The sequence below is a fragment of the Taudactylus pleione genome, unplaced genomic scaffold (assembly GCF_031769625.1).
Source record: "Taudactylus pleione unplaced genomic scaffold, aTauple2 ptg000127l, whole genome shotgun sequence".
Classification (NCBI taxonomy): domain Eukaryota; kingdom Metazoa; phylum Chordata; class Amphibia; order Anura; family Myobatrachidae; genus Taudactylus; species Taudactylus pleione.
In genome coordinates, this window is record NW_028284529.1 from 1,306,621 (window position 1) to 1,329,079 (window position 22,459).

General features: G+C 40.2%; 2 protein-coding genes across 3 annotated transcripts in view; one reads left to right on the plus strand and one right to left on the minus strand.

The window, feature by feature from the left end:
* The window catches only part of LOC148523798 (protein NipSnap homolog 3A-like), a 90,419-nt gene that overhangs the window by 41,362 nt on the left and 26,598 nt on the right, over positions 1-22,459 (plus strand). The window lies entirely within an intron of this gene.
* ABCA1 (ATP binding cassette subfamily A member 1) overlaps positions 1,393-22,459 on the minus strand; it is a 117,771-nt gene continuing 96,704 nt past the window's right edge. For both annotated transcript variants that reach the window (XM_088472591.1, XM_088472592.1), the window contains 15 exons: positions 22,173-22,342; positions 21,833-22,010; positions 20,850-20,965; positions 20,539-20,683; positions 19,800-19,923; positions 19,585-19,714; positions 17,069-17,189; positions 16,282-16,344; positions 14,644-14,750; positions 11,118-11,259; positions 10,305-10,439; positions 8,737-8,840; positions 7,003-7,095; positions 5,962-6,205; positions 1,393-4,532 (listed from right to left, as the gene is read on the minus strand). In XM_088472591.1, coding sequence (XP_088328717.1) covers positions 4,392-4,532; positions 5,962-6,205; positions 7,003-7,095; positions 8,737-8,840; positions 10,305-10,439; positions 11,118-11,259; positions 14,644-14,750; positions 16,282-16,344; positions 17,069-17,189; positions 19,585-19,714; positions 19,800-19,923; positions 20,539-20,683; positions 20,850-20,965; positions 21,833-22,010; positions 22,173-22,342 — 2,013 coding nt within the window. In that variant the 3' untranslated portion in view covers positions 1,393-4,391. The remainder of the gene's footprint in view (positions 4,533-5,961; positions 6,206-7,002; positions 7,096-8,736; positions 8,841-10,304; positions 10,440-11,117; positions 11,260-14,643; positions 14,751-16,281; positions 16,345-17,068; positions 17,190-19,584; positions 19,715-19,799; positions 19,924-20,538; positions 20,684-20,849; positions 20,966-21,832; positions 22,011-22,172; positions 22,343-22,459) is intronic.

Here is a 22,459-nt window from a genome sequence, read left to right on the forward strand (position 1 = left end):
ACCACTCCTCTAATACATATTTTTAATGCTGGTCAATTACTGCATGGCTTAGTCTGATGTATGGCTTAAACAAGTCATGAGAGTGAAGAGACATTGAGACTACCTTTATTCCATTTGGCACTTGTGTTTTGTTTTACATTAGGCACAGTGTGCTAAAGTGCAAATGGAAGGTGAAGATGTGTTCCATTAAAAGTGTAAATCCAATGTTTGCTCTGCAAAACCAAGAACACAGATAAACGTGTTTTTCCACTGAATCTTCCTATTGTTTGGTGCAAATTTATGCACCACCACAAGTGCCACCATCTTGCTCTGTATATTATGAGATTTGGCAGAAATTTAGGCTCATTTGTGCAAATATATGCACTTTGCATCCAAATAGGATTCTGCCCTGCACCTTGGCCATTTTACACTTGGTAAATGACATTTAAAGAGGCAGATTCAATTAGCCGCACGATTTACCCCCCAACTAATTGCCAGCCTAAATTCCCGCGGCGCGGGGAAAAGCTATTCAATTAGCCTTTTTCCCGTGCCATAAAATTGGGACTTGGTTGTTTTTTTACACGGATTTTTCCTCGCACCTACATGAGGGGACTTGCGCAAGGAATCCCCACTAATTGAATAGGTCCAGCACGGCAATTAGCCGCGGAATAAATCCGTGGCTAACTGAATCTGCCCCTAAGAGTTTCATGGAATATGCACCATAAAACTAGATTATGGGCCTGATTCACTACGGTTCGCAATTTGCACACACCGTAGTTGCTATTATCAGTGGTTCTATTTAAGTGTTTGCACTCACATTGCGAACGCAGCCTAACATAAGGACGCAAACTTCCCCCTTACTCACATCCGTTAACTAGGGGAACATAGCGAAACAGTCGGTAACATCGGACTCATATGCACACTTACACAAGCCCTGACTTTACTCAGAAATTGCTAACATCCACGCACGCTATCAGTGCTGCTTATGGCCACGCTATCAGTGCTGCTTATGGCCACGCTATCAGTGCTGCTTATGCACACCCCTGCAACGTCGTTGCAATGCACTGGCACGCCTGCGTTCACCCGACCACCGCCCCCGTCACCACCCACCTACAGCACTTCCTGTCAGTCACTCTGCTCTGGGTTTCCGTATTCTCTGCAATTGCAATTCTGTTTGCAATTGCTAGTTTGCGCACTGCGATGCATGCGCAGAACGCAACAATCGTCTGCTTGCGTGCGTCTTTGCAACTGCGATCAAAGATGAATCGGGCCCCAGGTTTTGTGTAAGTACTCTGAGCTCTGGAAATAGCAACATATAATCCACTGATGAGGGGACAGATCTTTGCATAGCATTTATATTGACGCATAAAGGAACCATCTGCACTCACATGAAAGCACGAAAGATATAACATATGAGGTGTCACAGTTTTTATTCTTTTATTTTACATTACGTGACATAATAATACAAGGTAATTAACATAGATCTAGGTCTATACTTTAATACTTAAACAGTAAATGACAATACAAAATGTTCAGTCTTGGAAATTTCAACTGAAGAATTTAACTTAATATTTAATATTTTGTAAAACCTTTTATTTTCTTTTTTGTTTTTGCAACGTTAATGAGTATTCCAGTGCAAAAGTAGATCCCATTAAAGACAGCTTAAAGTGCTTGGAATGAAGGACCAAACCTAATGAAACACAATGCATGTAAAACATCATGTGGGAGAAATGTTTAGAATTAGGAGCTACACTGATATGTATACACACACATACAATTCCATACTGGCGTATATGAGACAACCAGGACAGAGTGGGCTTTGTGGCACATGATGTCTGAAGGATCTCACTATAAGTAAATTGTAAAAAAGTGAAATTACAAAATTGGCCCGCTTAAACTGAACCCCCCCCACCAGAAAAGATATTTTAGGAAAGAGCTGGAGGAATTTTCTCAAACTGTTCTATATTAGTCATACACTTCACAGGAAATTATTTTAAAATCCAGAAAATGCGAACCACAGGCACCGATGTTGTAAACACACATCCACTGTCAGGTTGGTTCAAGTGTGGCACCAACAAGTGTGTATGTGCACAGTATGTAGCAATCTGGTACAGTGGATCAATATGGAGTAGATATCGTTAACTTGGCACTGCAGCCATGACGTAATGTAGGCACGTAGCACAAACTGCCATTTTGGAGCTACCGATTACTTCTGATATCATGATACTTTGATATTATCCTCCAACATTAGTGGTATTTAGTAAGGCAGTGTTTTGAAAAAATACAAATCACACTTTTTGTTTTGTAAAACATAGAAGGTGCAGGAGTTTATAATGCGTCTTGCATAGGCTGAGGTAAAAAAAAATATACCAATTGCTTTGAACAGTACTATGAACTTGTTCTAGTACATTATATGATTTTAGGGAAGGATAATTGGCAAAATAAGCATTGAAACCAAAGTATTCCCTCCAAATATTGATGGTAGCATTGCACCTTCAAACAACTACAGTAACAAGGTAAAATAGTTTACCTAAATTGGGATTAGTAATTGCATTAGCACTGACCTAGTGAAAACATCCATCAGCAGTGCACAAAGGATAAAGAAGATACTTGTATTGGGAATGAGAAAGAGGGGACATTTGTGGCTACATGAGCAGTAAAACATGAACAGGAGGACCAATGTAGGCTTGCTGTAAGTAGCATGCATACAAGCTGTATACAGCTTCTTTGCAGCATTCTGATGGTACATTTGTATAAAATACTTGTGCTACTGATTTTACTGCTTAGGTAAGACAAATGAAATACCCAATACAGAGCGGATGCATGTCGGTGACTATTTCACAGTAGCATATTAAATCACAGAAAATTAACTAAAAGAAAAAAATTGAAAAGGGCATAATTATAAAATAATGCTTAAACTAAAGACTTTTCACTGAGATGTATGTTTAGGGAAATCCATCTACAAATCTCTGTTCTTACAGCATTCTTTGTTAAGCCTCTATATTGTCTTCAGATGAAATGCTTTGGCCTGTTACATAAAATGCAGTCTACAGTCCCATCATCCTTTTGGACTGCATTTGGATTTGTAAATTTGATAAGCTTTACCTCACAAGAAGAAGTATCCTAAAACCAAAGTATCCGCTATGCAATGTGATTAAATTAAATCTGGTTACACACTACATGATATATTGGCCAATCTTACCGCCCACGATGGATCGCAACGACCATTGTATAGTGTGTACAACCAATTCCACCAAATTCATTGTTTGATGAATTGTATGGTCGCATCTTCCTGTCCGAGGTGCAGATGGGATGATAATGCGATGTACAATGCAGTTCGCTAACATTAATACTGTAACAATATATTGTGCCGTTGTACAGTTGATCGTGCACTGTGTATGTGGACATGATATATCGTTACATCGTATCGGCCCGTTGTACAGGTTTGTACCCTGCTTAAGACAAAGGGAACCAAAAAGTGTTACTTGAGGTTCCATAACTCAACTAGTACTAAAGACAAAAGAAAAAATGCCAAAAAAAACAACAACACCACAGGACTCCTGTAACAATGCTACCAAAGCAGCTTTAGGAAACATGAACAGTTAGAAGTAACAACATTTAAAAAAAATAATAATAATTCTATTGTACTTTCCATTGCATCCACACATGATGATCTATGGCCTGTCAATTTTTTTATATTGGTGTGAAAAAATAAAACTCTATAAGTAATTTATTTTAAATAGAATTAGAAATGCCGGGTGCAGTCTGCATCTATTTTACACTTGCTGTATGTCCTCTGTTTTCTTATTTCTGCTATTGGCCACACAAGTAGGAGCCACAATAAAATGGCGGACTGCGCATCAAAACATAAAGGGTTGCCTCATTAGCGATGTTGATATAACCTGCACCGCGTAGAATTATTACAAGGTATTAAAGCTAGTCCTTCTGGGCAAACCATGTTTGGATCACCTGACATACATGTAGAAGCCCTAAACATTAATAAATAGTCACTAGTCATGATTTGTCAGTGGTAAGATTGTTACGATCCTGGAAGAGAATACAATTGACAATATAAAAACATGTACATAACAGCCATTATTTCAAACCCACTTTTGGGCAGGATCCAGTGGGTGCAACACTACAGATTCACATTGTCATACTGTTGGCTTCTATGTTCAAGTCTTCTACTTGCGTACAGTACAACAAGGCAACACAAGAGGCACGGCCTCTTTTATGGAATTGTGTCTGTCATTGCATTGATTTGCATTGCATTGAGTGGTATGCTCTAGCTGTCCAGTATACGATGCCTCCCTACTTGGGTCCTAGTGACCCGACTTCCTGGCATTCACGTCCCATCCGCAGCCAAGGGAGGCGTTTCACAAAACTCCTCTGTGCCTCTCCAGTTTGGCATGTCACACGTAGCTTTCTTTCACCTTTGCATCCTGAAGAAAAGATGTCAGTTGAGACATATCTACTACAGTCTGGTTTTTGTGCAACGACAAATCCTTCAAAAGATCGTCATCACTTTGGTCCTTGGCAAAGTTAACAAACACCTGGAAAATAAAACAACGGATGCTCCTTGTTACTTTCAAATTGAGAAAACTCTTCAATTCCCTGATATGCATTATTGTGTATATAGTAACCCACTAAGCATGGATATGTATATTTCTTCTCCACAAATATGTTTGTCTGATAAACAAAATACCATTAGATATTAAATACAAGATGTGATGATAGATTGGCAAGGCAAAGATGCAGCATCAATACACCACTGTATATGATCAGATGGGAACAGTAATACCAGCTGTACTATGACTCTAAATTACAGCAAAACCCTATTATCCCCATACAGTAGAATAGAGTCCTGTGTTTGGAGTCACATCCGCTTCTGGAATGATCATGTACATTGAAGAAGACAGAAGAAGGTAGAATGTCCACATCAATGCTTTCAAATGGCAGCTGTGCCATATTTTGGGGTCTATTTACTAAGCCTTGGATGGAGATAAAGTGAACGGAGATGACCAACCAACTCGTAACTTTCATTTTTCAAACTGACTGTGACATGGCAGTTAGGAGCTGATTGCTTGGTAGTTTATCTCCGTTCACGTTATCTCTACCCAATAGACCCCTTTTGAAGTAAAAGCCAGTTGAATTCTATTGCCTATGACAGGAAAAGTATCTAACACATGAGTCTTACTCAATAATCTGGTATTTTAGAAAAATGGCCCAATTAAGCTTTGATGAAGGGAGGACCTAAATTAACAGGGTTTTCATTTATCCCGAGTTTTTGTCACTGGAAAACTTGAACTTGGAACACTAATGTTCCTAGAATTCAGCATCCACATTTGTTTGACAATACTTCGTAAACAACACTAGATTCAAAGTGGGTGCAGTTTATATAAGAGTCTTCCAGGTTTTACTATTTTTTACAAGTAGCAGTATGGCTTTTATTTAAAAAATAATTTAATAATTAAAAAATGATTTTTCTATGTTGGTGTCTTGAGTCCAAATACGAATAGGCTTTAGGGTGTATAAATAAACTTCTGTGGTAAACGGATTTTAAGCTGAAGTAATATATGTGCCCAAATTCAGGAAAATAAACAAGTACATGTTTTTTTACTTTTTATGAAGCCGTTTTTAATAGTATCTACACTAATATTACAGTATTTCATTGGCTCTCAGTACAGTTTGATGTTGTAGCCATTGTTATTCACTAGGTGGTGTTTTCTTTACAATGAGCCAACAATGAAAATAAACAAATAAGGGGAAGGTTAGGTTTGGGCACTGGGGAGGGAAGGAGGGTTAGGAAACCGACCAACAGGTGTCGGTATCCTAAACCTGTCGCATACTGGCGTCAGGATTCTGACCGCCGGGATCCCAGTGTCAACATTCCGTACCCAACCTTATAGTATAACATACATACACTTCAACATCCTGTAAGCAAGCTTAAATAACCACTATGCATTCTGTAAACAAACTCACTTGGTCAAGAGTGGTCTGAGAGACTGAATAATCTTCAATGTGAAGTCTTTTCTTGTTCTTGGAGAGGATGCTGAAGATCCTGGCTAAAGAAGATTGCGAAGAGCGCAGCTGGTACTGCAGCATACCTCGATGTTTATCTTTTAATACGCTCCCTGGGAAAGCATGGCTGAAGAAGTCTTCCACAGGTTTTAGGTCTGGGTTAGATCCCGATATCCGTACTACAATTGTATACCCATCTCCAAACCTGTTGAAATGGCAAAAAAAATAAAAAATCAAGACTTTGACGTGCCCTTGAATCTGCACATTTGTGCACAGAATAAATCGGAATTTAGTCCCACCAACGTTTCAGGGCGCAAACCCCTTTATCAAGTCTTGATAAAGGGGTTTGAGCCCTGAAACGTTGATCCACCACAGTTTTGTAACTCAGTTTTTTTTACCCGAGTGACATCTATTGTTAATTGCATATGACACCTTGGTATTCTGGATGTGCACCGGGACTATTGATGTATTGTTAGCGGAGTGCCGGACATTGGGTCTCATTATAATATAAACTTTAGACTGAAAGCACACTCACCAGAGCTTGTAGAAAAAGTCAAAGGATGGATTTATTCTAGTAGTTACACCATATGAAGGTACAACGTTTCGGTCTAGGAAAGACCTTCTTCAGGCAAAAACAACCATTCACTTGACTGGTTGTTTTTGCCTGAAGGTCTTTCCTAGACCGAAACGTTGTACCTTCATATGGTGTAACTACTGGAATAAATCCATCCTTTGACCTTCACTACAAGCTCTGGTGGGTGTGCTCTTTCAGTCTAAAGTTTTGTATGAGTGACACACCTGGTTGGAGTGGACAGGAGCACTCCAGCATTTGGTACAGAAGTGAGTGTGAGTGCAGATCTTATCAAAGACTAATATATATAATTACTGTGGGTAAATGAAAGGAGATAGTTTGTTACGAAATCTAGTTGGCTAGTAAATAACAGCAATTAACACTATTTTGTTCCAGTGGTTTTGTCAAAAAAGGAAAAAAAGGTGAATTACTTGTTCTTGAGATGCTGCACACTTCCAAGGCACCGGAACCTTCCATTAACCATTATGGCCATTCTTGTACATAGAGCTTCACACTCTTCCATACTGTTAAGGAGAAGAAACAATACGCTGAGTCAATGAACAAGTAGAATTGCAGTGACATTGAAGTTTGTATAACCCTACAGCTGTAACCCAATGGATTATCACTCCCCTGTAGATTTTCATGACAAACCCAAGGGTAGATTTATGCTGCGGTTTTCAAAACAGCAATAGGAATGAATGCTAAACAAGTGTGGTTTAGCATTCCTTACTACTGCCATTTAAGCCACTCATTGCACCATTGTAAATATTTGCCCGAGTGTGCCTGCTGTTTAATGCATTAATATAGTGCCTTCTAATGTGTTTTGTATTTTATGGTAATGTGTACATTATCCACATAATCCAAAATAAACAGATGATGACTAAACAGATATATATTGTAGCTCTGCTAGTTCAGTTAATTAACAAATATAGAGTCTGATTCAGAGACGGTTGCAAATGGTCATTTTTTTTTTTCTATTGCGCATGCGTGCAAGTCTCGCTGCGTATATGCCGCCATGGTTCTGAGAGGGTCGTCACAGTAAGAATTTATGCGCAAAGTGATTAACAGGCAGGGACTGTTTATGGGTGGCAACGCTGTGGAAACTCAAATGCAGTCGTGTTGCGACCGTTTTCGGGTCTGAGACGCCGCAGGTGGGCGTCTCATTACAAATCCCGGTGGCTGCAACATTTGCATATTTTCGCACAGCTGCTGCGTACAAAGATGCAGCAGTAGTACCATTTGCAGCCATTCTAGAGTCAGGCCCATTGCACAGTTGCTTAATAAGCAAGCAATATAGCATGTGGCTTACTGCATGACAAAAGCAAGTAACTTTGTATCTGGAACAAACCATGTTGTAATGCAAGGGGTGCAAATATGTTTTATGTTTTTGGCTGCAGGATAAGTACTGGCTATGTAGCCCACAAATGCTAGACAGCTTTATTTTTACACTGTTATTTAATTTGAGTTTGGTCAAACCCTTAACAAATCTAAATCTCTATGCACATTTTACATCTGCCCCACCTCCAGTGCAACATGGTTTTGCCAAGATGCAAAGTCACTTGCTCTTTTTTGCTTTGCTCCCAACTCAGAATAAGCCCCATTCTGTATACACTATTCGCGAGGGGGACAGTAGCAGCAGATAGGCGCCTCTGTGCAATGAATGATGGTGTGGAAAATATACACCAGGTTATGCTTTTACTATTACCCAACTGAGCTCAGGGTCCGTGACATAATTGTAGAACACACAGGTATTAGCTGTGTAGGAGAATAAAGTCCCTATGAAACTGGGAGGACAGGTATAGTTCATTCAGTGAATAATAATACAGTTTACCATCTTTGAACAATACATTGTAATGAATGCATCAATGCAGAGGAATAAGGTTCTCATATATGTCTATATATTTCACTGAGCACTTGTGAAAAAAACAGGAGACATTTTCCCTTTAAGTGCAGGGAACACTGCATTCTGTGTCTGCCTGTCAGGCGGTTACTTAGTGGTTTCATTACTAGGTGGAATGTGCAGGATAATAGGTCATATTTGTGGTGGAGAAAGTTCTCCTTTGTCATTGCATTAAAAAAGCAGGGTGTACCCAACGTCTGCTGTGTCTTCAGTGCAAAAGGTATACTGACTACAAATTCTGCATTCTGTTCGGTGTAACACCAACCTGTGTGATGTCAGTACAACTGATCTTCCTTCTTTGATGATACTGAGGGCACAGTTCCATAAGAAGCGCCTAGCCTTAGGATCCATGCCGGTAGTGGGTTCATCCTGTCATTTTAAAGTTAGAAAATATTTTTAACATAATGAATTTTTTGGTAACCACTTTGCAAATGGTCAACAATGGTCATTTCAAGTTGTTTCAATAATTTAGCATTTCTATTTGATTAACACTCTGCAATTCCAGGTTCCTCATTCTAAGACAAGGAAGTATAATAGTATTTAATACACATTACTACCCTGAAGGAAATATTGCAACCCCTACCAATCTGTATGAGTACTAATAGGTTACAGTAAGTATTACCACTTGACAAAGTCACAGGTTTCCATATGAAAAACAAATAAAAATAATGTAGGCACGGAATGAATTGTAAAGTATCATCTACCTGTGTGTTCTGGATCCAGGCTGTGCCTAGCTGGTTTTGCACTCTTATAGTTCCATATGAACTAATTCTACTGCTATTGGTCCTTGTATACCATGGTGATTTTAATATTTCAAACAACATGTAACAGCTGGAAATGGATGCTGGTTTCCAGAAACTGTCCCTTTGTGAAAATTGGTACCTATAAACTAGCTTGCACAGTACAGCTTTTATTATACGTATAATTCTATGTTGTCTATGCGTTTATATATGTTGTAGAAATGTATTGAACATAAAGTATACGCTATGATCAGGTGTAGTGGCCAGATAACACTTGGCCCTCAGGACCCCACACAGGTCACATTTTCTAGGTCACCCAGCAGGTGCACAGGTGTATTCATTATTCACTGACACATTTCAAAAGATCCACAGGTGGAGCTAATTATCTCACTTGTGATTCTGTGTGGAGACCTGGAAAACATGCACTGTTTGGGGTCCTGAGGGCCGAGTTTGAGAACCTATGATCTAATGGATGTAGGCATGTTAGCATATTAGTTCCCATGGGCAGAGCCTTTCTTCTTGTTTTCTTCTTAGCACTATCCATGTCACCTCTGCTCCTTGTGTTTTGTTTTCAAGTCCCCTTCAGCGTATACTGCATGCTCACCCTTACAATGTGTTCCAAACTAACGTCCCCTCCCTGTGACTCACCACCGTTTTCATACAGGATACAGTGTGGTGCCCTACTCTCACCTCATGTCTTTGTCCTACTTAGTCTGTCATTTTATTGCTGTGCGTTGTTCCTAGATATGTCAATTTACATTTTATTGTACATATGATACACTTATTATGTATATTAATTGTACAGTGATGCCTTCAAAATAAATAATAATAATAATAATGTCCTTTCTAGAGTTTCCCACAAGTAGATGCACCTCTACACGGGGGTGTAACTTGGTATTTGAAGGCCTCATAGCAAAAGTTAGTAAGGGCCCCTATGTACCACCCAATGGAGAAATATGTATATAACACATGTAACTTTGACAAGGAAGATGGGCCCCCCTCAGCTCTGGGCCACAGAGCAGCTGCACCCCTTGCACCTATGGAAGTTACGCCCATGCCTCTACATATGTAAAGATGACAAATTGTAACTTACCAGAAACACCACTGGAGGTCCTCCAATTAAGGCAATAGCTGTAGACAATTTGCGCTTGTTTCCCCCGCTATAGCTTCCTGCACATCTCTCTGAGTACTTCACCAGCCCCAGTTTTCGCACTGCCCATTCAGCTACCTGATGCAGGACACAGAGACAAGGTCAGCATGCCAATGATTTTACAATGTAAGATAGAATCTTAACTGCCCGGTGCTACTGTTACAATTTAGAAGCCGTAATAACTCTTAGCAAAAAAAAAAACCTTTGCAAACTATCTTTCCTTGTAAAATGCATAGAATGATTTTTTACATTTTACAAGAAACCAGTACTGAGTTTAATACAATTTTATTCGGTTAACAAACCTGGTGGTGTTGTAGCCAAGTACAATGATAATAAACCTTTGAGTATAGTAATTTTTGATAAATTTATTATTCTGGCCAGCATAATATACATATAGGCTAGTAGTCCTTATCTGAGCAGCTGATAATACTTAGTGTGACAGCAAGTCATCTGGGATCACACAAAATGGGAAAAACTTGCCGTCAAACCCAGGCTGTTGGCATGTCTCAGTATAGATACTGGCTGACTTAATATTAACAGAAAATCTGCCAGACACAGAGAAAGGGGTACTACAGCTGAAACAATTTAGAATCTGCTGCTTTGATAATTTAACTGTTCTCTGATAAAAAAAATACTTGAAGTGAAACTTAAAAAGACCATGTATTGGATAGTGCAGTGTTTATGAAAAGTTGGAAGAGTAATCTAATAATAATAATATATACTAACACTCACAACAAATAGACAAGAATATATTACCTTGCAAACCTCCTTTTCCGGCACCCCACGCAATAGTGCGTATAACTCTAGGTGCTCCCGGCCTGTCAGCAGCTCATTAATGGCATCAAACTGTGGGCAGTAACCCATGTTCTGGTGGACTTCTTGCATATTAGACAGGATACTGCAGAAGATAAACAATTCCATGGGCACTTTTATATTTTCTTAATGTTATAAATAACGTGTAGTGCCAGTCACTTAGTATTATGCAAATAAAATGTAAAGTTAGTTTTATCTCAATATTTCTGTGTATGTACCTTGTGTATCAGTTACTTTAATTCTGTAGGCTCCACGGGGAAGATTCAATTGTTTTTTGCGCGCTGCTCAGTAATGGGCGCCCGACAGAGCAATTCAATTGTTGCTCCCATAGAGCACGAGTGCCGTCAACGTGTGAAAAGTCTGTGCTTTGAGTGTCCTAAACAGTAGTTTGGGCATCCTAACTAGCATTTAGGAGCAAATTGCTGATCATCAGTTACTCCCATACGTTACCAGATTTTCATTCCAACCAATCAACTAGTCGGATGGTTGGACAGAAAATCTCTACGTGTGTATGCAGCTTTAAGTAATAATACAACTATTACCTTGTAGCAAGTACAACAGTATATCATAATTTTTAAAGGGGGCGTTTACAATATTACCTTTAACAGACCCTCTAAATCACAAGTGGTTTTAGGGTAAACTATATTAATTCTAGGGGAAGTCCAAAAAAACATTTATGACCCCAAATCTATGTATGCCGGGGCCTAGTTAAAAAAAAGTTACGTTGAATAAGTCTAATGTGTGCTATATATAAGTAATAATTGTAATATGTGCCCCTGTTGAAATAATGAATGTGATCTGTGTACAGAATTGGCACTACGTATGCCCAGAACAGTGGGTGCACGCATATATGTGTCCATGCCGATTTGTGTCATTCTGCCACTTGCACCTGCCTGCACTTTGTTGGGCGGCATGGAGGAGCTATAACACAGGCAAGTAAAGTAGTGGGTTGTTTTTGTGAAATGTGACCATGTAGAGACCAAGAAAAAGTCACATATATGTGGATGACGATGATGGCACTAGCAAACCACCTGTGATTGGTTGTTTTCCAACCCTTCGCTAACACTGATTGGTGTTTCCTTCATAGCACAGGCATAGGATATGCTTTTATGAATGTGTTTAAGCGGAATTATTTCTGCTGCATTAGAGATGTTTTAGACGTTTATTGATGCCTAATAGCTACTAATGGGTTTGCTGCACATAAGTTAAATGCTTTAAAACATGAGAACAAGTGGTGAGTGTCTGTAACGTGTGTCAGGCGTAAACCAAGCACATATACTACTGTTTCTGACTTGCAAACCTCTCCAGTCCGGCATATGAGCAGAAGTAATTTATTTTTTAAGTCCGTATATGCCCATTTTGTGACCAACTTTGCAGCAGCCCAAATATTACAAGTTAACAATTTCAAAATCACCTGACTGAGGAAGTTGTTTTCCTTTTTGATAAAAATGATATTTTTTGCTGATGGTGATCACCATTGCATGAGCGTTATAAGTAATTAATATATATGTGATGCCTAAATAAAAAAAAAACTTAATTTTCATCAATATATTGTGAAATGAATTTAATATACAGCAACTAGTATTACGAATCCGTCATTCATTGGGTCATTACCTGTTATGCCTGTTTTTGTATTTTCCTTCCCTCCCATCACCTTCCCACCTCTCCCCCTCTTCCCCTGACTCTCTCTCTTTCTCCCATTTCTTTCTCTCCCTCCTTCCCTCTGTCTCGCGCCTTTTTCTGTGTTTCTATCTCACACCCTGTCTCCCTCTGGTTACCCATCCCTGTTTTTTCTCTAACCCTCAATGTTCTCTCTGCCTGGCAGTTTATTGCACATGTTCTTCTGTACCATTTCTACATTCCTGCAGCTTTGCACTTGCTGACATCTGTGGCACGCTGTATAGTTAGTGTTTGTCTCTTTTTATTCTCTTAGGTTCTGTGTCTGCTTTATTTTCACTCTGCTGTTTACGCATTGGCCTTCTTTTTGTATTTGAATGTATTTAGTAACAGCAGGTGTGCATGTATACATAAACGTATATGTGCACACGCATGCTTCACGTGAAAGTGTCATTCCAGGAGAGTTTGGAAAATGTTATGGAAGGTGGGGAAGGGGGATTTTTGCCTGGCAAAGCTGTGCCAGGATGGGTGCATGTGAATGGTACAGACGGTGTAATGGTTAGCAATACTGCCTCACAGCACTGAGGTTGTGGGTTCGATTACCACCATGGCCCTAACTGTGTGGAGTTTGTATATTCTCCCTGTGCTTGCGTGGGTTTCTTCTGGGTCCGGTTTTCTCCCACACTCCAAAAATATACTGGTAGGTTAATTGGCTCCCAACAAAAAAAAATAACAACCCTAGTGTGTATGTGTGTGTGTATGTAATAGGGAATATAGATTGTAACATACTTGCCTACTTTTGAAAAAGCATTTCAGGGAGATTGAGCGCGTGTTACAGTGGGCGTGTACTGATAAATCTGAGAGGCGTGTCCTACATGTGATGGGCGTGTACTGATAAATCTGAGAGGCGTGTCCTAAACCTGACTTACATCCAAATGTAAACCAGCCCAAAAGCAGTTAGTAAGATCTGTTTGTTGATGAAAACACACTGATACATTTCAGAAATTCATAGGGATCATTGTGCCTTATAATAACCAATGCAAGGAAATTACACTAATGATCCCATTTGAATGTATATATCTCTGTTTCTTAATATAACAGCTTCATAATGGGGGTAAGGATGAAATCAGGGAGTTTGCTAGACTCTTCAGGGAGACAGGGAGATTTAACTACTATTTCAGGGAGTCTCCCTGACAATGAGGGAGAGTTGGCAAGTATGGATTGTAAGCTCGACTCCATATGTGTGCGCTATATAAATAACTGGTATTAAATAAATAATATTACATGTAGGCAATCCTAGCGGCAGCGGGGAATTGTGAGCGTGCACGTGCGCACCACTAGTCTGCATGTACCTGCACACGTCAGGGACACACAGACTAGTAGCATATGAAGGAAATATTTTATTAAATAAAACCTGCCCATTAATGGAAAGTAATGTTCCTACCTACAGGAAATTAAACACGTCCACAACAAAATATACACACCCACACTAAGGGGCAAACACAGAGGGCCAGAACTAGTGAGTACAGAAATACCAATGATGAGGACAAACCAGGGAGAGAGGGGTAAAATAATTTAGGTTACTACTGACTGCACTGTAACAATAGGAAATGAGCAGAGACTAATGGAGATAACTGCTGCACCATTGTTCCATCAATTAACATTAGTAGGTTTGAGCACAATTCTGTGCAAGCAATTTATATAGAATTGTTCCTTGCCTTATAATATAATGTGCTAAATATTTCCCCACTCTCCATTAATGCTGAAGTGTAAACCAATATTAAGCATTCCCAGGCAGCTGCCCCATAGGCTACTGTAATATGTTCTTTTCCTATAACCATGTATTACTCACCTGTGTCCCTTCAGGAAGGCTTCCCCGCCAGTCACATCAGTGTCTCCTGTCAGCATCTTGAATGTAGTGGTCTTTCCAGCACCGTTAACCCCTAGCAGGCCAAAGCACTAAAGAACAGTGAGCCGGGTGAATCTTTTGTGTTTAATAACAATAATAGTACTTGCAATTACAAACACTATACAATCAGTTTGTGATAAACAGCTTAGAAGGCACAGTGCTGTCTAATGTCAGTGATAAGTAGATAATGTTACATCTACTTCTTTAAATAATAATTAAAGCCACTAGTGTACATTAATATAAATATATAGGGCACTATGCATTATGACAAGTATGAGTATAACTTTCATATTGGCCATATTAGAGGCTGGAGGACGATTCGGGCAGAAGCAAGAGGTAGCACACATGGCAATGAGATTAGTGATTACCAAGCATATTGTGCTGCTCTCTCCAAGGGATCTACTTACTAAAGTGTGGATTTTTAGAAGTGGTGATATTGCCCATAGCAACCAATCAGATTCTAGGCATTTTCTTCTAGTACAGGGGTCTTCAAACTTGGCCCTCCAGCTGCTGTGGAACTATACATCCCAGCATGCACTGCCACCTTTTTGATATAACAGCATGCTAAAACTATGTGCAGTGCATGCTGGGATGTGTAGTTCCACAGCATCTGGAGGGCCAAGTTTGAAGACCCCTGTTCTAGTAGGTGCTAATTAAATGTTAAGTAGAATCTGATTGGTTGCTATGGGCAACAACTCCTCTTCTAAAACCCTGCACTTTAGTAAATATACCTCCAATATTTTCTCAGCCATAATCATCTGATACTTTTAACATGACATAAGCTACCTCTGCTCCAATTTTGAGTGCACCTGCCTTATATAACTAAATATTTGATATGGCGCCCGTCTGCTCCAAATATGTTATTCTGTGGCTTCATGTACTCTAGTATCATGGAGCTCAGCAATTCACCTGAAATAACAGAAGTCTTCATACTTCACTAAATCTATACAGAAAGCTACCTGGCATGGCTCTTTATTGAAAGCAAACTATTATGTTATATTACTCTGGGTCAGTAGTGGTGCTCAGGTCATGGGCTCCACCTTCACAGTTCTGTGTCTATCTACTCACTGAAAAGTTCACTGTTTTCAAAAAACAGCCTATGGTTGAATACTTCTGATGTAACATTTTATTGGGACACACAGCACACCCCTTGTCTTATCTATCTGTCTGTAACAAAAAGAGGTGGCACTGGAAGTCATATATATATATATATATATATATATAGCACAGCTCACACTCTATCAACTCTCAGCATGATGTGCTTTCAGTCTACGAGGCAGAACAAATGATTTATACAGATTGGTGCATTCACATACAGAGGAAGCGGTCAGAGATGCCACACCAGGCATAACTGCTATGCTTTTGTATTTAACTCTTTTGTCCTGTATCACCAGCCTTTCAACAACTGTCTTAACATCTGTGGTATGTTGTATCCTAGCTATGCATGGTGATACATTAAATATTAGAATGTTTTTTTATTATTATTATTATTATTATTATGTAAAGAGGGATGACTAAATAAGAATATAAAATAACACTGTGAAGTGGATGACTATTAATCATTCATAGTCTGATTCTCACCTCTCCTGGAGGTATTCCCACGCACAATCTATCAACAGCTGGCTTTCTTTTCATTCTGTAGATCTGAGAAGAGATGCCTTGGTTAGCAGACACTCCAAAGCACAATCCATTATGTCTATAATTTACGGAATACATTTATATTTTACAATAATATTACACTTTAACACAGGCTGTAACAATATGGTTATTAACTTTTGTATCACCAGTTAGCAATGGATGGGACTTCACAGAACTGTAACTGAAAACAAAATAGGACTGACACTCAAATGCCACTAAAAAATTGAGGACAAGTACTTGAGTAGGGGTCCCAACAAGGTATGCTGGGACTTATAGTTCCTGGGGCCACAATTTGACTATTTCTGCTATAACAAAGTTAGCAGGAAATACTGGCACACAGCTCCATGTGCTGGCCAAGCACAATCTGGGTGAGTGCTGCCATATACTATTTCTCCACTTACATAAGAGTTCACTTTTTTTTTTATTTATGCACAAAATTGAGCATTGTAGAACATAATCCATGACTGCTCATTGGCTATCTTATTGGAAATAAATAATTATGATTCTGTTTTGTATATGCTTTCTATTTATTTCATGTTAAACTTTATTTAAAAATTCTAAAAATGTCTAAACTCTTTGCACTTGCCCTGTGGCCTCCAAGGGGGTAAGTTCCTGGTAAAATGTGCAGCAGGTGTGATACTTGGCTGTCGTGTGCCTGCGGTTACATACTGATCACTAGCTAGTCAGCCAAAGGGAGAATCATCATAACTACACATGTATGAGCATGTACCTTAGTCAGTCCTTTGATTTCCAAGATGTCACTCCGACCCCCCTCATTCATTATTCTCTGCCTCTCCCTTGCCACGTCGTCATCCTCATCAATTACAGGGGGAAGCTTTGCAGTGACTGGCCTAGAGAGAAACCGACATGTCATGTGACCACTTCCCTGTATCTTGTTATGAGCCAATTGGCACATTCTAGTATTTGGGGGGAAATGATCAGGCTGCAGTTACCTGCCCAGAACAATGCTATTTACTACATTTTCTCTGCATCTTTATTGGCTAGATTTCAGTCCTTGGTTGTGATAACATGCATACAAATATTCTGTTTATAGGGGTATAGCAATAAGGCTTGTCTGTAACATTATAACACAGGGCCTAAAAGCACCCTTAAAAAATTAGTTATAAAAAAAGTGATGCACAGTGTAAATTTGCACATAAAATAATCTAAATTAAAGGATGTTAAAGAGCAAGTAAAATCACTATCTAAAATGAATATATGAAATGCTATTTATTATCAAGATGAACAAAATGCCATCCTTTTTTGTAGTAAAAAAAGGACTGACTGTGTTGTGTTTCTACTTTATCAATAACACTATCACTGTCCCATTTTATTAACCAGGCCAGCTAAGTGGCTATATTCAATGAAACACTGCATTGTGATTGTTGAAAATTGGAGCACTTAGGGCACGATTCAGACCCGGACGCTAAGCCGCGATCGCTCGCTATGGCCCATAGTCGCCATCTGTGCATACGTCGCAATGCACGTGCGCAAGCCAGTCACTGTGATCGGGAATCATGCGCTCGTTGTACACAGACTGAGCGCTACTTTGAGTGACAGTGCCGTTTGTGGGTGGTAATAGGAGAAGGTCCTTTAAAACGGGAGAGTGGTTGTGCGAATGCAGGCGTGTATGAGCGTCAAAACGGCGTTCTTTGGGCGTCCATAATTAACATGGAAGCGACATTGTACACGTCACCTGGCTGTATTTCAGCCTAAGGGCTGCGAGCAGCTCCGATGGCCCTCGATATTACTGATTAATCATACACTTCCTGGAGATGACGTGTGCTAAGAAAGAAAAGTGGGCGTCTTTACACCGGTGTGCGATGACTCTGCTGTCGCTCTCTAAGACATAGAGGGCGTCCTTATGCATGGCCGTGCGATCACGGAATTTGCATACCCGGCCCCTGACTGCAGCGAAAGGGCGCAGCTTAGCGTCTGGGTCTGAATCGCCCCCTTAGTACTGCCACGTGCAGATTTCTGGACAGTCCAATAAATTGCCATTTTATTATACTACCTAGTTTATTGTCCATCTGCCAATTTAGTCCTTCACATAGGACACACTGCGCACATATTAGCCAGTTTCGGTACTGTAGACTTTGTAAGTTTTCCCTAGCACATCTAAAGCTGGGCATACACATCCAGATAAAATGTCTGTCAGACCAACAGACATTTTATCTGCCAGCCGCAGATGTCCGCGGCATAAACTGTGAGATTACTCTCAGTGTATTTTCCCCGACATCTGTGCTCCGCCCCCAGGGGAGGAGACATTTCCCTATTCTTTCCATGGGAAGGAACACAGGAAATGTCGGTCTGTTGGCCGTGGCTGGGCATACACCGCCCGATGCGGCTGACAGATTACCCCCTACAAGTCGCATCGGAAGGGCATGCTGGACAATCCGGCATGCCCGACCGAGCAATATTTAACCCTTGGTCGCCCGCACACAAGCTACAATTATCGGGGCGATCCACGGATATCGGCCGGATCGCCCCAATAATTGTAGTGTGTATGTCCAGCTTATGGGATGAGAGGGAAACCTTGCGATGCCAGCGGATGCAATGTTTCATTACAGAATGGCATATCACGTCCCATTGAATTCCTCCTAGTGTAGCATATAGCAACAGAAAGTCGGATATCCTGAAAACAAAATGTAACTACCCCTCCAGACAGGGCCGTAAGGAGGGTGGTGCGGCTGGTGCCTCCACAGAGGGCGGAATCCTCTAGCGGCACCGGCCACGAACTGCCCAGCTCAGGAAAGGTCTGCAGGAAGAGATCTGCAGTGCTGCGTGGCGCACACCAGAAATGCCGCTGAAGATCCCCGCCCTCCACCCACCTCCCCGACGAAAAGGTAAGCGCTCAAGGGGGAGAAGGGGGCGGGAGTGAGCGAGAGGGGCGGCAGTGAAGCACATGGCGCATTGCCGTCCTGTTACGGCGCTGTCTCCAGACTTGCCTTTGTTAGGCAATTCAATTGCCTCTATCGCTCCCTTCTGGATTTATCCATGCTTGGCAACAAAAGTGTTACGTTACATTTAGGCACATTGCCCTATAATAACATGGTTGAAATTGATAAATGTTGGTAATGTAGAGCTGATGTGGATCAGAAGTTACCCATTTACTAGGATTTACTGCATACATCGCACCCACATGTATAAGTTGGCGTGCCTTTTATAACACAGTAAGCACATATAATGTAACAATATATATTATTAACTTACAGTTGCATTAATTTTATTTACATAATCACTTACCTTGGTTTAATGAAGAATCGATACTGGATTAGCAGAGTAATGACAAAGAAAACAACACCCTCCACTGCCATGGCAAAGAGATTTCTCCCAACCAGATCCCAAGACATGGGGGAGACAAAGCGGTTTTCTCCTGTTAAAGAGAACAATTCACAGTCAGCCAAAGTATTTGCAATTAGAACAGAATGTCTGTATATTAGAGAGCAGCAGCTACTCACCAAATCTCTCCAGAGCATCCGCCATAGCCTGATTCTTCACCATATCAATGAGGCCTCTTCCCAGGCAGAAATGAGGAAAGATGAGCAGTACTGACTTCAGAATATCATTGATGTTGTTCAGTTTCTATAAAAACACAATCTCTTATCATTTGTAGCCCACTGATGCCAGTGTTAGTCAGTATGTTACTATGTGTATATTACTAGCAAAAGTGTCCAAATCACTGCATAGTGTTGGGATAACTAAAACTAAAGACGTGTGTATGCATGTGTCCAGCTGTGTCTGTCCTTGCAGTGTGTCTGTTTTGTGTATTTATATGTGTATGTATATAACTGTGTGTGTAAGCGTGTATCAGTGTGTAGTACAAGTGTCTTTATATAATAGGGGTGCAATGCCTTTTTTTGGCCCAAGGGCCACATTGTGAAATTAGTCATGTGAAGGGGTGACCACAGTAAAACATGAATATTAATATACAATATTTTGAACGTACCACAGGGAAAGAGGAAATCTTTGCCCATAAACAGTGATAATATTGTTATGAAGTCCCAGCAGGGCTAGAATTGTGTGCGCTACCACTACTGCAGTATTTCTACCCTGGCGTAACAGGCTCTAACAAATCTGTCCTGCTAATTAATGTATTTTATGCATGTCATTCTTATGTTTGTTTGTTTTTTTGTTCAAGTTTTTCTTTCCCTATAGTAACTTTAAATAAAAGACAGTTTTAGTCATTATGATACTTACATTGTTTGTAAAGAGCTCAAGTACAAATGTGGCCACGCTGCCATTGATCCCAATGAATAAATTGACACTAGTTAGCACCACATAGGCTGTGCTGGGGATCTTAAACAGAAACGAAGCTGGGTACATCAAAGGGGTTATAGACCACCTGGGATATAGAAAACATTTCTTACTTGCAAAAGCAGCACACATTATTGAGGAACAATCATTGCGAAGCTTTAAAACAAAAAAGTGATCTATTACTTCACACAGTCCTTTTATGTCATCAAACAGCCTTTTGAACGAGATGCACCACAATTACACAAATAACTTACCCATATAGCAAGAGTAGAAGTGCCAGGACCGGTAAATTAGAAGACGATACATAGGAATCTTGCTGGAAACAGATGAATATTATAATGACCAAAGTAGCTGGCACTATGTAGTTACACTGTAAGAGAAAAGCAGAGGACCCAGTAAGTTTAGAAATGAGACACATTTTGTTATGTCTCTGCTGTCAGAGATACTCGTCTTCAACTAGAGGTGGTCACAGGTCTGAAGGAGGAGGAAAACTGTGAAGCGCTGTTCAAAAGTCCATCCTCCTACCACTTTTACGCTACCCATTTCATTGATGTCTCCTAAATTGCTGCTCAGTTCATACCAATGGCCAATCGCATAAATGAATCATGAGTGTGAGGGGACACCAGGACCTCCTTTATTACTTGTAGCACTTTTCTTATTACATTGGGCAAAGTGCTCAGAGGTATGCAACAGGATGCACACCATTACAGTATACCCAATCTCTGCCAGCTCTAAGTTATTGCAAAAACTCAAGTCCTTCTGTGTGATAGAGTAATCCCTAAAAATGTGCCTACTCTACTCTTTATTCTCATTTCTCATAATCTCACTCCACAAAATGTAACCTTGTTCTTTCACTTCTCTAGAAAACTATGCTCACCACTCTGCAACTTCTTACCTATCAGGGCATGCCCTCACTCCACCCAACTGCTATAACTGACTGTAGCAAACTTCCACTCCTCCAGAGATGCTGCCATCTTGCTCTGTACATCCATTCTCTTTGCAGGAAACTTGATGCACCTGTGCAAATCAAGCAGTATTTTGCTTCCTATCCTATATAACCTCCATGGAGGCTTGCTACAGCAGGGTAACTGTTTCTAAGTGAATTAATAGGCCACGCTCTTGTGGACATTGCTTAAGTCCAGGAAAGCCTGCCTTCAAAGTATATGGGTGTCCATCATGTAAACTTGACAGTCAGTGAAGTAGTCAGTGAAATTAAAAACAATTTCTAGTCTCTTACCATATCCCACACAAAGTTGGCCAACCAGTAGATGACAGGCTTTACTCCACTGATACATTGCATGTGTTTGGCCTTGCTCACTCTCTCCTGGATCAGGAAAACCACAAAGCTGGCTGGCACAAATGACATGGCAAATATGACACAGATAGAAACCAAGACATCCACTGATGTGGTCATCCTGAAAGAGAACACAGATCACATTAATATCATGCAGCCCATCCAACTCATGGTAAATAATGCAACACTCGAGACTACAATGATTCCCAATAAAGTTCAATTTTTTTGGCCTAATTCAATGTTTATTGCATAAGCATCATAGGGTACAGTGCACAGTACTTACAGTGCCACCTCAGATAGTTGCTCTTTAGTGAGATTTAGGGGGTGATTGAAAGCGGTGATCCCATATTTGGCAGGGTCCTCTCCCTCCGGTAGTTTAGAGCGCAGGATGGCATTGTTCATCACATTCAGGAAAGCACCAACAGCGTGCCAGCCTTTGTTATTGAACCAGACCTGCAGTAACAGCAGTAATGATATGTGAGCACTATACTCATTGCTCTTCTGAGTATTTCCACAGTATGTCTTTAGCTAGTCACAAGGCATTTTTATAGATGGACAATAAAGTATACT